Source organism: Osmerus mordax, chromosome 4 (assembly GCF_038355195.1).
Source record: "Osmerus mordax isolate fOsmMor3 chromosome 4, fOsmMor3.pri, whole genome shotgun sequence".
In the NCBI taxonomy this organism is placed as follows: domain Eukaryota; kingdom Metazoa; phylum Chordata; class Actinopteri; order Osmeriformes; family Osmeridae; genus Osmerus; species Osmerus mordax.
In genome coordinates, this window is record NC_090053.1 from 2,666,481 (window position 1) to 2,678,643 (window position 12,163).

The window sequence follows — 12,163 nt, forward strand, 5'->3', positions numbered from 1 at the left end:
CATCAACTACATCCATTCTGCCCACGACCATTACCAGCACATCAACTGCAACAACACCCAGAGAGACAAGCCTAATTACAACTGCAGTGTCAACATATAATAGTACCACTCGAAAACCATGCACTTTGTGTAAATGGTCTGATTGGATTGACAAAAGTTATCCTTCGGAAGGTGCAAGTGGAGATTATGAAAATATTACGCAGATAAAGGATTCTGGAGTAATATGCATGCAACCAGTGGCTATAGAATGTAGAGCAAAAGAACAAAAACATTTGTCCCTGGCAGAATTAGGTCAGAAGGTTGAGTGCAGTCTTCTGGTTGGACTAAATTGCAAGAATGAGGATCAATTTCCTCCGATTTGTTACAATTATGAGATAAGAGTCAAATGTTGCGACCATGATGACAAATATTGTGAAACATCAACAGTTACAACTACTCAGACAACACTCGGGACATCAACAACCTTAACATCTACAACTGTGCCAACAACAACTCCAGTTCCATCAACTACATCCATTCTGCCCACGACCATTACCAGCACATCAACTGCAACAACACCCAGCAACACAACCCTAATTACATCAGCAGTTACAACTCCGACAGTTACAACTACTCAGACAACACTCGGGACATCAACAACCTTAACATCTACAACTGTGCCAACAACAACTCCAGTTCCATCAACTACATCCATTCTGCCCACGACCATTACCAGCACATCAACTGCAACAACACCCAGCGAGACAAGCCTAATTACATCTGCAGTTACAACTCCGACAATTACAACAATTCAGCCCAGCACTACAGCAGCTACAGACTTCATCATATATACTGCACCTCCTCCCACGAGTCCACCAACAGGATATTCATGTACATGCAAATATCTCAACCAAAATTTTTCTTCTGGTAAGTGTTTCTTTAATGAAGATCAACATAATCCCTATATTTCTTTACATGTTTAGACTTTGTAACTTTGCTAAGTTTTCCCTCTACTACAGGTTCCTACATGTATAATCAGACCGATGGGGCCGGCTGGTGTTTCACATCATTCTGCAATCAAAGTTGCATTGTCGAAAAACAAGCAAGACCTTGTCATACTACTTCACCACCAACCATATTTACCACCAAGCCCATAACACATTGTCAAAATGTCAATCCACCAAGAAAGGTAATTAATGTCTTATCAGACAATAGCTAACTTTTTTTTTAAGCTTTAAAGCTATGAACTTCCTGGGTTTCCACAATGAAATGTGTTTTTTGATCATTAAGAATGCTGTAAAAGCCAGGTGTTGACATTTTTTATTTTAACAGGATGGTGAGTCTTGGCAGACTGATAAATGCACCATTGAAACTTGCCACAGTGGCAACATCACCACAGTACCAGTGAAATGTGCAGCAGTGTCAGAACCTGTGTGTGAAAATAAGTTTCCAGCTATTAAAGTCTATGATGACACTGGTTGCTGTTTTCATTATGAGTGTCAATGTAAGTTTAAACTAATTCATACCATTCTCTTGACTCTCAAAATGCCAGCAATCATTGTGCATGATTCTCAAATCTCTCTAATCTGTTGACAGGTATCTGCTATGGATGGGGAGATCCACATTACGTGACTTTTGATGGAACATATTATAGTTTTCAGGAAAACTGCACCTATGTATTGGTTAAAGAGATAACTCCAACATACCACAACTTCACAGTAATAATTGAAAATGTGAGCTGTGGTCCTTCTGGAACCATATCTTGCCCACAGTCTTTGATTGTGTATTACAAGTCCTATACAATTATTCTTACACAGAAGAGGTCTATCATCACAACAAATATGGTAAGTAACTCACATCACAGATACAAAAATTAACACCTATTCCACATCCAACTGTAGCAGCCATTATTCATCAGTGCACAGTTTAGTATCTTAAACAGAAAGCCTCAGTAGACGATGAAAGGTATAGGATTTACTAACCATCATTATTATTCAAGGTGTACATAAATGGCATGCAGATCTACCCAACCTTTTCTAATGATGACCTCATCATAACCAGTACTGGAATTGAGTTGCTTTTGAGAATCCCGGAAATTAAGGCGGAGGTTGTTTTTAAAGGACTTATTTTCAGCGTCTCCTTGCCATATTCCCTTTTCCACCACAACACAGAGGGCCAGTGTGGTGAGTGATCATTAATGAACAGTCAAGTGGCTGAGCGGTGAGGGTATTGGGCTAGTAATCTGAAGGTTGCCAGTTCGATTCCCGGCCGTGCAAAATGACGTTGTGTCACTCTAAGTCGCTCTGGATAAGAGTGTCTGCTAAATGACTAAATGTAAATGTAACAGCAGTACAAAAGAGTTAAGTAGATACTGTACCATTTTGATTTGACTGTTAAAACTATGGAATGTAGTTTTCTCATCATATTTCTATTTTCTCTCTTTAAGGTCCTTGTGACAATAACAAAACAAACGACTGTAGATCAGGAAACGGGGAGGTCAGTTCATCATGTCCTCGGATGGCACACACATGGCAAATTCCAGGGAAGCCTTGCAACTCAACTGTTACTCCTAGTCCAACTCCTCCAACATGCAATTACACCGAACTCTGTGAAGTCATACTGAGCAAGTAAGACTTAGCTAAAAACAAGTATTATAATGTCTGTCAACAAGTATTGAAGCAAAATATTGCATATTTGTGTGGTAAATGGACAATGTGATTTATTTTTAAGGATATTTGATGAATGTCATGAAGTAATCCCAAGAGAGGCATTTTATGAGGCCTGCAAATTTGATGTCTGCCAAAAAACCAATGTTGGCTGCTCCAGTGTGGAGGCATATGCCTTGATGTGTGCCAGGGCTGCAGTTTGTGTTGACTGGCGGAATTCAACAAATGGAGAATGTGGTAAGGCGGCTTTGAAAATTATTAGTGTGATATTTGATAAAATGACTAAATGTAAATGTATTTGAGTAGAATAGCTTTATCTCCCTTGCAGACTCTTTTAGAATTGGTTACATACTTGTCTCATTTACTACTCTATCTTTTCTAGTTAATTTTCTGTTGATTAACCAAGTTTTATAAATTGTAACATACAATTTTTTATTTTCCAAATGTATCATACTACAGAATACAAATGCCCTGCCACCAAAGTCTATAAATCATGTGGCCCAGTTGTACAACCAACTTGCAATGCAAAGTAAGTCATGAGCTGAAATTCCACACTGTTGTTTAGTTAATGATACAGAATTGAACCAAACTGCATTTTCTGTGTCATACATCATTTTTGAGGGTTAGTGACATATTATTTTATTGTACTTAGATATAATGACAAGTATGTGAAGCCAAGTTCGGCTGAGAAATGTGAAATAAATGGAACATGTGACACATATATGGAGGGATGCTTCTGCACAGACGGGAACATTTTGTTCAATTCTTACTCTGACATCTGTGTCAGCTCTTGTGGTAAGGATGTGTCAATTGCACATTTTTTTTTATATATGTATAAATATAGATACGCATGTTGTCTGAACCATTAACTTTGTCTGCTTTTTCCAGACTGCACTGGGCCTGAAGGCCAACCAAAACAGGTAACATTGTAGTTGATAGTGTATGATATACTGTCATTAGGCTTAGTAAGAAATAACTTGCCTAATTTCACCTTTTTTTCAAAACAGCGTGGAGAAACTTGGCAGAGTAACTGCCAAGACTGTATTTGTGACACAGACACAAAGAGTGTTCAGTGTAAGCCTGTGGAATGTCAGTCCCCAAAAAACATAAGCTGTGACCAAGAGGGTGAGGTGTTGGTAAATCACACCATAAACTGCTGTCTTCAAATCGAATGTGGTGAGAGAAACAAATAAAAACAAGTGAAACAAGCAAATTAATTATATTAATTTATAAGAGATATGAGTATCTTAACATCTTGTTTATGCCAACAGAGTGTGATGTGAAATACTGCTCAACAATAATACCACAGTGCGCTGTAGGGTTTAAGCTAAACATTACAGTGGAACACTGCTGCCCATCCTATACTTGTGGTAAGCGTTTATCTGAAATGTACCCGCCCACAGCTTTTTTTTAAATGAGTACTTAGATATCAAAGACAGTTTTGTGAGTAACAAATTTCATGTGAAGCTGGAACTACAGTATCTTAAAAGACAGAATGTTTGTCTTGTTTCTTAGAGCCAAAAGATGTCTGTGTCTTTAATAATACCGAGTACCAGGTGAGAAGTAATACACTTTTTACACACTATTTAATGAATACATTTGTTGTCTCCCCTGGCAACCATCATTTTGAGACTTTCGTCTCAAACTACGTATTTGCTAAACTGCATTTTGCATGTACTCTACAGCCAGATGTTCAAGTTCCTAAAGACAGATGTGAAACGTGCCACTGTGGCCCTAAACTGGATCCTCACACAATGTTACATGTCATTGAGTGTGCACCGAAGATCTGTAACACCCAATGCAACCAGGTACGGGGCTTGCATTGCTGTAAATGATGATATTGACAACATTTAGGAAATATTGCTAACTATTACATGTTTGACTTGACATTATGAAGGGTTATGAGTATGATGTTCCGCCCGGTCAATGTTGTGGAGTGTGTAAACAGAGGAGTTGTGTGGTAGCCCTTCCAGATAACACAACTCACATCATTGAGGTAAGGATGTCAATTTCCCAAACAATTTGCAAAGGCATTTTACAGAGTATTATTTGATTACCAATTCCACAAACTCCCTTATAACTTTAACCTGATGTTACTTATTTACAGCATGGAAATGTTTGGTCACCTCCTGATAAAAAGTGTGTTGAGTATAAATGCACAAATGACAGCAACCAGTTCATGATCGTGAAATCAAAAACAGAATGCCCACCCTTCTATCCTGAACTCTGTGTCCCAGTGAGTACAATTGGTTTAGACGCAATCTTGATAGGTAAAGAATTAACAGTCCTGTCTAACTGCCTGTTCATTATTTATATCATTTACAGGGAACAGAAACAACTTATCAAGATGGCTGTTGCCAAACATGTAAGTATTGTAAATAATGCCTGAACAACATACAACAAACTTAATCTATATAACATCCCTAGCTACGATTTCACAAATTACAGATGTCTGCACACCATGTGTTTAACTGCTGCACATACTTAATGCATTCAGCATGTATTAAACAATGTATTACTGTTTTCTGTATTTTAACAGGTAACATACATGAATGCAAAGTCAAAAGAAACACCACATACCTGGAATTTGGAAACTGCAGGTCAACAGGCCCTGTGGAAGTCACAGAATGTGCAGGATCCTGTGGAACATTTTCAAAGTGAGATTTTTTGTGAACTTCTATTTGGCACTTTTTGTCACTTTTCTCTTTTTTATGTGACTTTTCTGTCTCTTGTATTTTGGCAAACTAACCTTTTTTGTGTCTTACATTTGAAGGTATTCAGCAGAGAAAAATAGATTGATGCATTCATGCTCCTGCTGCCAAGAAATGTCAAGTAGCAAGAAGGAGGTGGAGATGATCTGCACAGATGGAAATAAATTAACAGGCTCTTACATTTATATCAACACTTGTGGATGCCATGTCACAGAATGTGACAAAAACACTTAAGATTGCATTGTCCATCTGATTTTTAAACAACAATATTGACCTTTTTAGTTAATAGTTAATCTACTGGGCACTAAGGGGTTTCATCTTTGACATATATGACTATAGCCTACTTTCCCTATGCTTATAAACAATGTACTGTTTCAAACTGTGGTGGCTGTTCTTTTGTAGTGTATTAAAGCAGAAACTGAGCATATATTACGTGTCTATTTTTAAACAAATCATTGATCATGAACTAGCAATTTGCTGTTGTAGTGTATAATGTCTTTGTGATTGTGTAATCTTTTTACCATACCGTATGTTTGTTACACATCATCGTCTGACCAGGACCAGGCCACTTTTCCATTTTCAAAGTGATAGCATTTCCACTCGAACCAAAAACTTGAGGACCAAAATAGCCTCAAGAACCCATGACGGCCGCCATCTTTGGTTTTCTGTATGAAAATGTGTCCTTGTCATCTTGGCTAAATGCTAGGTTAATCTGCCAATAGAAGTCTGCCTCTTTCAAAGAGTCTTTGCGATCTTTCTAGTTCTCCTGTAATTTAACGTGAACTAGCTAAATGAGCAAACCGATACTCTGATTAAATCCCAAGTTTATATGAAGACAATGTTTAGTGACAACAACAACAAATGGGTGAATATAAGATGAAAACTAGATTTATTGTGAATATTTGAAATATGCACGCTTGACGCTTGGATAAATGCTAGGTCAATCTGCAAATAGAAGTCTGCCTCTTCGTTTTATAGGTGGCAGAGACGCGTCAATACTTTGCAAATGCCACAACACAAACGCAAAAGCTGCAAAACAAATGCAAAAGCCACAACACAACGGAAGTGAGCCACAAGGGAAGTTGACAATCAAACAAGGCTCTCGAGCTAATCGTTAAACAATCGCTACCCTAACATCCCAGACAGAGATTTCTCTCATTATAGTATAGATTATGTGAGGAACGTGTAGCCTGTTCATTTGTACTCCACCGGAATTATAGAAGTGATACACCGCTTGACACATTTGAGTAGATGGAGTCGGAGTTGTCTTAAATTCACTCAAATTACGTATTTTGGGTTAACGTGGTCGCATGTCCTATATCAGGGGAAGGCGGATACAAGGTGTCAGCAACAACAACGTTGGAGTTTAAGGTAATGATCATTTTTGTTCATTAGTTTTCGGGTCGAAGCCATGTCGGTATATCATACTCAAAACAGTACAGCTGACGTTGTCAGCGCGCCGCTAGTCTAGTGCTAGCTAGGTAGCTGGCTAACCAGTTTACTGACATTGCCGAGACCAAAAGAGAGCTTTACTTGCTTTGGGTTGACATGCATGCTGTATGTATGTAAGCTTATTTACTATTCATAACGTTAGTTTCTAAATGTTATATCATACTAGCAAATTAGTGCCGCGATCTTTCTAGTCCTCCTGTAACTTTACGTGAGCTAGCTAGCTAGCTGGACGGCAGTTCACACTTGACATACATTATCATACACACTGATACTACTGACACTGACGTTAGCATATCATTCTCAGCTAGCACGCTAGTTATCTATGATCATTGTCCTCTCTTTTAAAACTGTGGTTCGTGTCATGTTCGGGACACGCTCAAGCCAAGGTGTAAACTGTGACGTGATATTCAGTTGCCCTCATCACACACTGCCACTTAAAATTCCTTCTAGCAATGGCAGCATTGTCGGAGGAGGTGCTGCTGGTCCTGAAAAGGGTGCGACAGAGGAAACAGGATGGCACTCTATACCTGATGGCCGAGCGAATAGCGTGGGGCCCAGAAGGCAAAGACCGCTTCACCGTTAGTCACTTGTATGCAGACATTCGCTGTAAGTTCTGTCTGGATCCCCCCTCCATAGACGTCATATTAGTTTAATATAGCACTGTGTTGGGTAATAATTGGAAATTGTTTATGTACAGGTCAGAAGATCAGCCCTGATGGCAAAGCCAAGATTCAACTTCAGTTGGTCCTTCACACTGGTGAAAGCACCACATTCCACTTTGCCAATGAAAGCAGTGCCCTCAAAGACCGTGATGCTGCTAAGGACCTGCTACAACAGCTGCTACCCAAGTTCAAAAAAAGGGCAAACAAGGAACTAGAAGAGAAGAATAGGTGAGGCCAAACGACAGACCAATCTGAAATATGAAAATCAATGATAATGAGAGGATGGTGTACACAACACGCATGCAAATGCGTTATACTTTTTTATTTTTGTTGAATGTTTGTCGCAATGTTTTTTGCGGATTGCCTTACATACATGGGAAGGTTTGAACTGTGCACAGCTGAACCCAGGCTGCAGGGTGAAGGGTTGGCTGTTCATGAGGAGACATTTGCATGTTACCAAAAAAAGAAGTATGCGAAAAGAGACCAATTAGTCATTCTGAACACATGAATTCGTTGGCCAGCTATATGCTAAAGGATGATGTGACAAAAACAATCGTGGATGTTTATAATAAAACATACTCACTTGTTGGTGCTTTTCCCATACTTTCAAGCCACTATTAATGGTTACATACATTTCTATGTTGTTCTTCTCCCCAGAATGCTACAAGAAGATCCTGTGCTTTTTCAATTGTACAAAGACCTGGTTGTCAGTCAAGTAATCAGTGCAGAAGAATTCTGGGCCAACAGGATGAGTATGAACAACGTGGATGTCTCTCTCTCCAACAACAAGCAGGATGTTGGCATATCAGCAGCCTTTCTGGTGAGCAAACCAAAGCATGATCAGCACAATGATATTAATGATGTAAAGATGCAATAGAAAAAACACATGTCTAGGTTTGGTTGAGGCGTTGTTAGGAATCATAGACTAAACATCTTAATGTTGGTTGTAGGCGGACATAAGGCCGCAGACAGATGGCTGTAATGGCCTAAGATACAATCTCACTTCTGATATTATTGAGTCCATCTTCCGAACATACCCAGCAGGTAAGATACGTGGGCTGCTACATGTTTGTTGTTAAACAGTATTCCTGTGGCATTTGGATTAGTAGAATTTGTGAAATGTGTGATACTGTTATATCAATGATTGACTGGTAATTGCATTCTGTGGAACTGGAAATGTTGAATTAAATTTTGCTTTACCAGTGAAAGAAAAGTATGGAGAGAATGTACCGCACAACCTGACAGAAAAGGAGTTTTGGACCCGTTTTTTCCAGTCCCACTACTTCCACAGAGATCGCATCAACACCGGCCTTCAGGATATCTTCTCAGAGTGTGCTAAGCAGGATGAAAAGGGTAAGGCCTTGGCTAGCATTTTGCTAGTGGCCAAGTTGGATAGTGAAATTGGTAATTTCTTCTATTCATTTACTCATTAAAAGGGCCATGTTCATATCACAGGCTTGAAATCCATGGTGATACAAGGAGTGAAGAATCCTTTGGTGGACCTAATGTCACTGGAGGACAAGACGTTAGATGAGGTGAGATTTAGCCACCTACTCAATCATGCAATTATTCTACCCACATCGTGGAGACGGTCTCTCCGGCTTCCAGATTAATTGCGTGAGCAAGATACCAAATTCCTGAAATGTTGTGAGTGTGTCAGGTGGCTGAGTGGTGAGGGAGTCGGACTAGTAATCCGAAGGTTGCCAGTTTGATTCCCTGTCATGCCAACTGACGTTGTGTCCTTGGGCAAGGCACTTCACCCTACTTGCCTCGGGGGAATGTCCCTGTACTTACTGTAAGTCGCTCTGGATAAGAGCGTCTGCTAAATGACTAAATGTAAATGTGTCACCAGTGGCTTACCTTGTACTCTAGAGCCTTCGCTGGCATCGCAGTGCCTTTGCGGTTCCTTGTTTGCACCCCTAGTATGGTGCAACCGAAAGGGAGCTGCATGCTAAGGCTGTCTTCTATTCTTCTTCTTGTGTGCAGGGCTATGGAGTCTCTACAGGTCCCTCTACATCAAGCTCGAACAAGACTGTAAAGGAGAACAGCAACTCGGCTATCATCAAGCGTTTCAATCACCACAGTGCCATGGTGTTAGCAGCTGGTTCAAGAAAGGGGTAAACTCAGCTTTCTCTGTGTACAATTCTTCTCTAAACTTAAGATGATTAGCTTACTTGTTTTTTTATCATGCTGATTCTTTATCAGAATGACAATATAGTAGATCTACTATCCGATCTGAATCTAGAATCTGTTTTCATAGGGAAACGCCTAATGATCAAGCCAGTGAAACAAGCAGTACAGATGGAAACTCGAGGGACTCTGACTTTTTCCAGCCACCCATTAAGAAGGTAAACAGTAGGTTCAAGAAATTCCAAGACTAGTACTTTAATTTGTAGCTATTTAATATAATGGCAGACTAGCAGTGGAAATGTAATTCACTTCACAGTTTGTCTGACTGATTGTTGTAGTGCAAATACTAATAGTCGTTAATAACCCTGGCTGTGTGATGCTGTTTCAGTAGCTGCGTATATAACATTTGTAAAGTAACTTTAAAATCATGTCATATATTCCAGGTGAAAATACAAGAGGCCATAGAATACGAAGACCTGCAGAAGGAAGTTGGACTGAAAACAGTTGCTTTGAACCTCAAGAAATCTGATAGGTATAGGATTGTTGGGGAATTCTTCTTCTTTCCACTCTTCTCTCACAAGCACAACATTAATTGTGCCTAGTAATATTGAATAATTTTAAAATCCATATCTACAAGGTACTCTCATGGCCCTGTGCCCCTGCAGTCCCAACAGTACACCACCAGCCAAGACATCATCAACTCTGTCAACTGCGTCCAGCATGAGATGGCCAACTACAAGCCGTGCCTTACTCGGGTTAGAAACTTCTCTGCTTCTTCGCAACCTGTTGTGAACACTATCACTTTGACATCTTGCTATTATCATCATTTAATCTTCATATTTTCTGTGCAGCATCCTCCTTACAACTGTCACGCTCTCCTCACAGGTGGTGTCCAGCAACACAGCCAGTTCTGCCATCTCTGCCCTTTCACCAGGGGGCATACTCATGCAAGCAGGCACACAACAAGCCATAAATCGTAAGTAAATTATTTATTTTTAGTTTGTGTTTGTTGGTGATTCTCCTGATTCTTTGCTGCTTCAGTTGTATGTTTTTTTCGATCCTCCATTATTATTTTATCTCCATTTCCCAGTCCTTACAGGAGGTATTTTGTGCCCCTATTATTTGGAATAATTTGTTTTAAGTTTTAACTCCTTGGTTGAAAAAATAAATAATCTAAAATTAATAAACATTTATGGCTTATTGAATAAATATTTGGAAAACACTATCAAATATAATGTTATATGCAATATGTAAACTTAATCATGTGTGTATATTTGCACCTGACTGCTGTGGTTCTTTGATTTGCTTTAGAGATGGTGCCCAGTGAAGTTCAGGGGGAACTGAAGCATTTGTACACAGCTGCTGGAGAGTTGTTAAGGCACTTCTGGTCATGCTTTCCTGTAAACACATCGTTTTTGGAGGAGAAGGTACATTTTTAGTGCCATGGATCACTCCAATATGTCATTCTCGTGTGACCTTCTTTACCTTTCTTAACCTTTGTTTGATCATAGAGAACTGCAAGTTTGCCCAAATGCTGTGTGATTTTTCTCCCTGTAATGCTAATTTCTGATGAAAATAACAATAATTCTTAATTGTATTCATACCCCTAAAGGTGGTGAAAATGAGGTCGAACCTAGAGAGATTCCAAATGACCAAGCTCCGCCCCTTCCAAGAAAAGGTTCAGCGTCAATATTTGAGTATGAATGTAAGGACCAGGATATGCACCTATCTAAAAGTAGCATATACACTACATTCACATTTGTTTTGCCCTTTTGTAAATAAATATATGAAACAATCCCACAGCTCACAGGTCACTTGGAGGAGATGCTACAGACGGCTTACAATAAGTTCCATGCCTGGCAAACTCGCCGCATGTTGAGGAAGACTTGAGGAACACAGTCCTGCTGATGACACGTGAGAGAGAGGCAAGGGAACAGGAAAGGGCATAGACCTCCAACAGGCTTCTGTAGCCAAGCACACAGAAACACGAACCTGACAGGGTGTGGTCTACTGGGGCTGTAAGGACACGGATGGCTGCTACTGTACATCCCTAAACGTTAATAACTGCATCTCAACCACAAATGAATATAATTAGTTCATTTCTGTTGTTTTTTCAATGGACTGGATGCAATTCCATACCAGTTGAACCACCAGACACAATTTAATAGTGGTATAAAATGACCAAACTTAAGAAAATCTAATGTGGGACTCTGGAAAACAAAGGATATGGACTTTGAGACTTTCATGGACTTTTTGGTGGACAAGACTGAAGATGGAAAGCTCAAACAAATCAAGGCAGTCCATCTGAGCCCTGGGCCTTTTCAGGGACTTGAGTTCTAGTAAACCTGGGCTGTTGAGGGGAGGGAAAAAATAGCAATACTGAAAAGACAATTTCACTATCGTGCTTTAGAATGTGTGCCCCAATCACACAGAAACTGCACTGGTTTGTAATGTCTGCGCCTTCTAGATGCACTGAAGACAAACTCTGGATGTTACATAAAAATTAAATGATGTTCATGCTTTTGTCCAAGCTGTAATCACGTGTGTTGCATTTATCACCCAA

General features: G+C 39.6%; 2 protein-coding genes across 2 annotated transcripts; both read left to right on the forward strand.

Annotated features, from left to right (window-relative positions):
• The first annotated feature begins 95 nt into the window (after nucleotides 1-95).
• On the forward strand, nucleotides 96-5,783 carry LOC136942229 (intestinal mucin-like protein). Its single transcript, XM_067235070.1, has 19 exons — nucleotides 96-906; nucleotides 999-1,168; nucleotides 1,312-1,483; nucleotides 1,576-1,823; nucleotides 1,979-2,162; nucleotides 2,426-2,606; nucleotides 2,710-2,882; nucleotides 3,105-3,174; nucleotides 3,298-3,440; nucleotides 3,534-3,565; nucleotides 3,653-3,821; nucleotides 3,917-4,015; nucleotides 4,161-4,201; nucleotides 4,331-4,453; nucleotides 4,543-4,641; nucleotides 4,753-4,881; nucleotides 4,971-5,010; nucleotides 5,185-5,302; nucleotides 5,419-5,783. The coding sequence occupies exons 1-19, from the start codon at nucleotides 228-230 to the stop codon at nucleotides 5,588-5,590; spliced, it is 3,042 nt and encodes a 1,013-aa protein (XP_067091171.1). The 5' UTR covers nucleotides 96-227; the 3' UTR covers nucleotides 5,591-5,783.
• An 802-nt stretch (nucleotides 5,784-6,585) lies between these two features.
• Nucleotides 6,586-12,126, forward strand: gtf2h1 (general transcription factor IIH, polypeptide 1). Its single transcript, XM_067234972.1, has 15 exons — nucleotides 6,586-6,727; nucleotides 7,259-7,414; nucleotides 7,506-7,698; nucleotides 8,128-8,290; nucleotides 8,421-8,514; nucleotides 8,674-8,823; nucleotides 8,926-9,005; nucleotides 9,457-9,587; nucleotides 9,731-9,818; nucleotides 10,044-10,132; nucleotides 10,238-10,355; nucleotides 10,486-10,576; nucleotides 10,912-11,027; nucleotides 11,213-11,305; nucleotides 11,404-12,126. The coding sequence occupies exons 2-15, from the start codon at nucleotides 7,261-7,263 to the stop codon at nucleotides 11,488-11,490; spliced, it is 1,647 nt and encodes a 548-aa protein (XP_067091073.1). The 5' UTR covers nucleotides 6,586-6,727; nucleotides 7,259-7,260; the 3' UTR covers nucleotides 11,491-12,126.
• Nucleotides 12,127-12,163: the final 37 nt, after the last annotated feature.

Bases quoted from the DNA above. Each gene is read 5' to 3' on its own strand.
- gtf2h1 (XM_067234972.1), top strand. From the start codon at position 7,261: ATGGCAGCATTGTCGGAGGAGGTGCTGCTGGTCCTGAAAAGGGTGCGA. The intron at 7,699-8,127 runs GTGAGGCCAAAC...TCTTCTCCCCAG, and splicing joins GAACTAGAAGAGAAGAATAG to AATGCTACAAGAAGATCCTG. The intron at 10,133-10,237 runs GTATAGGATTGT...CATATCTACAAG, and splicing joins AACCTCAAGAAATCTGATAG to GTACTCTCATGGCCCTGTGC.
- LOC136942229 (XM_067235070.1), top strand. From the start codon at position 228: ATGCAACCAGTGGCTATAGAATGTAGAGCAAAAGAACAAAAACATTTG. The intron at 2,607-2,709 runs GTAAGACTTAGC...TTTATTTTTAAG, and splicing joins TGTGAAGTCATACTGAGCAA to GATATTTGATGAATGTCATG. The intron at 4,882-4,970 runs GTGAGTACAATT...TATCATTTACAG, and splicing joins ATCCTGAACTCTGTGTCCCA to GGAACAGAAACAACTTATCA.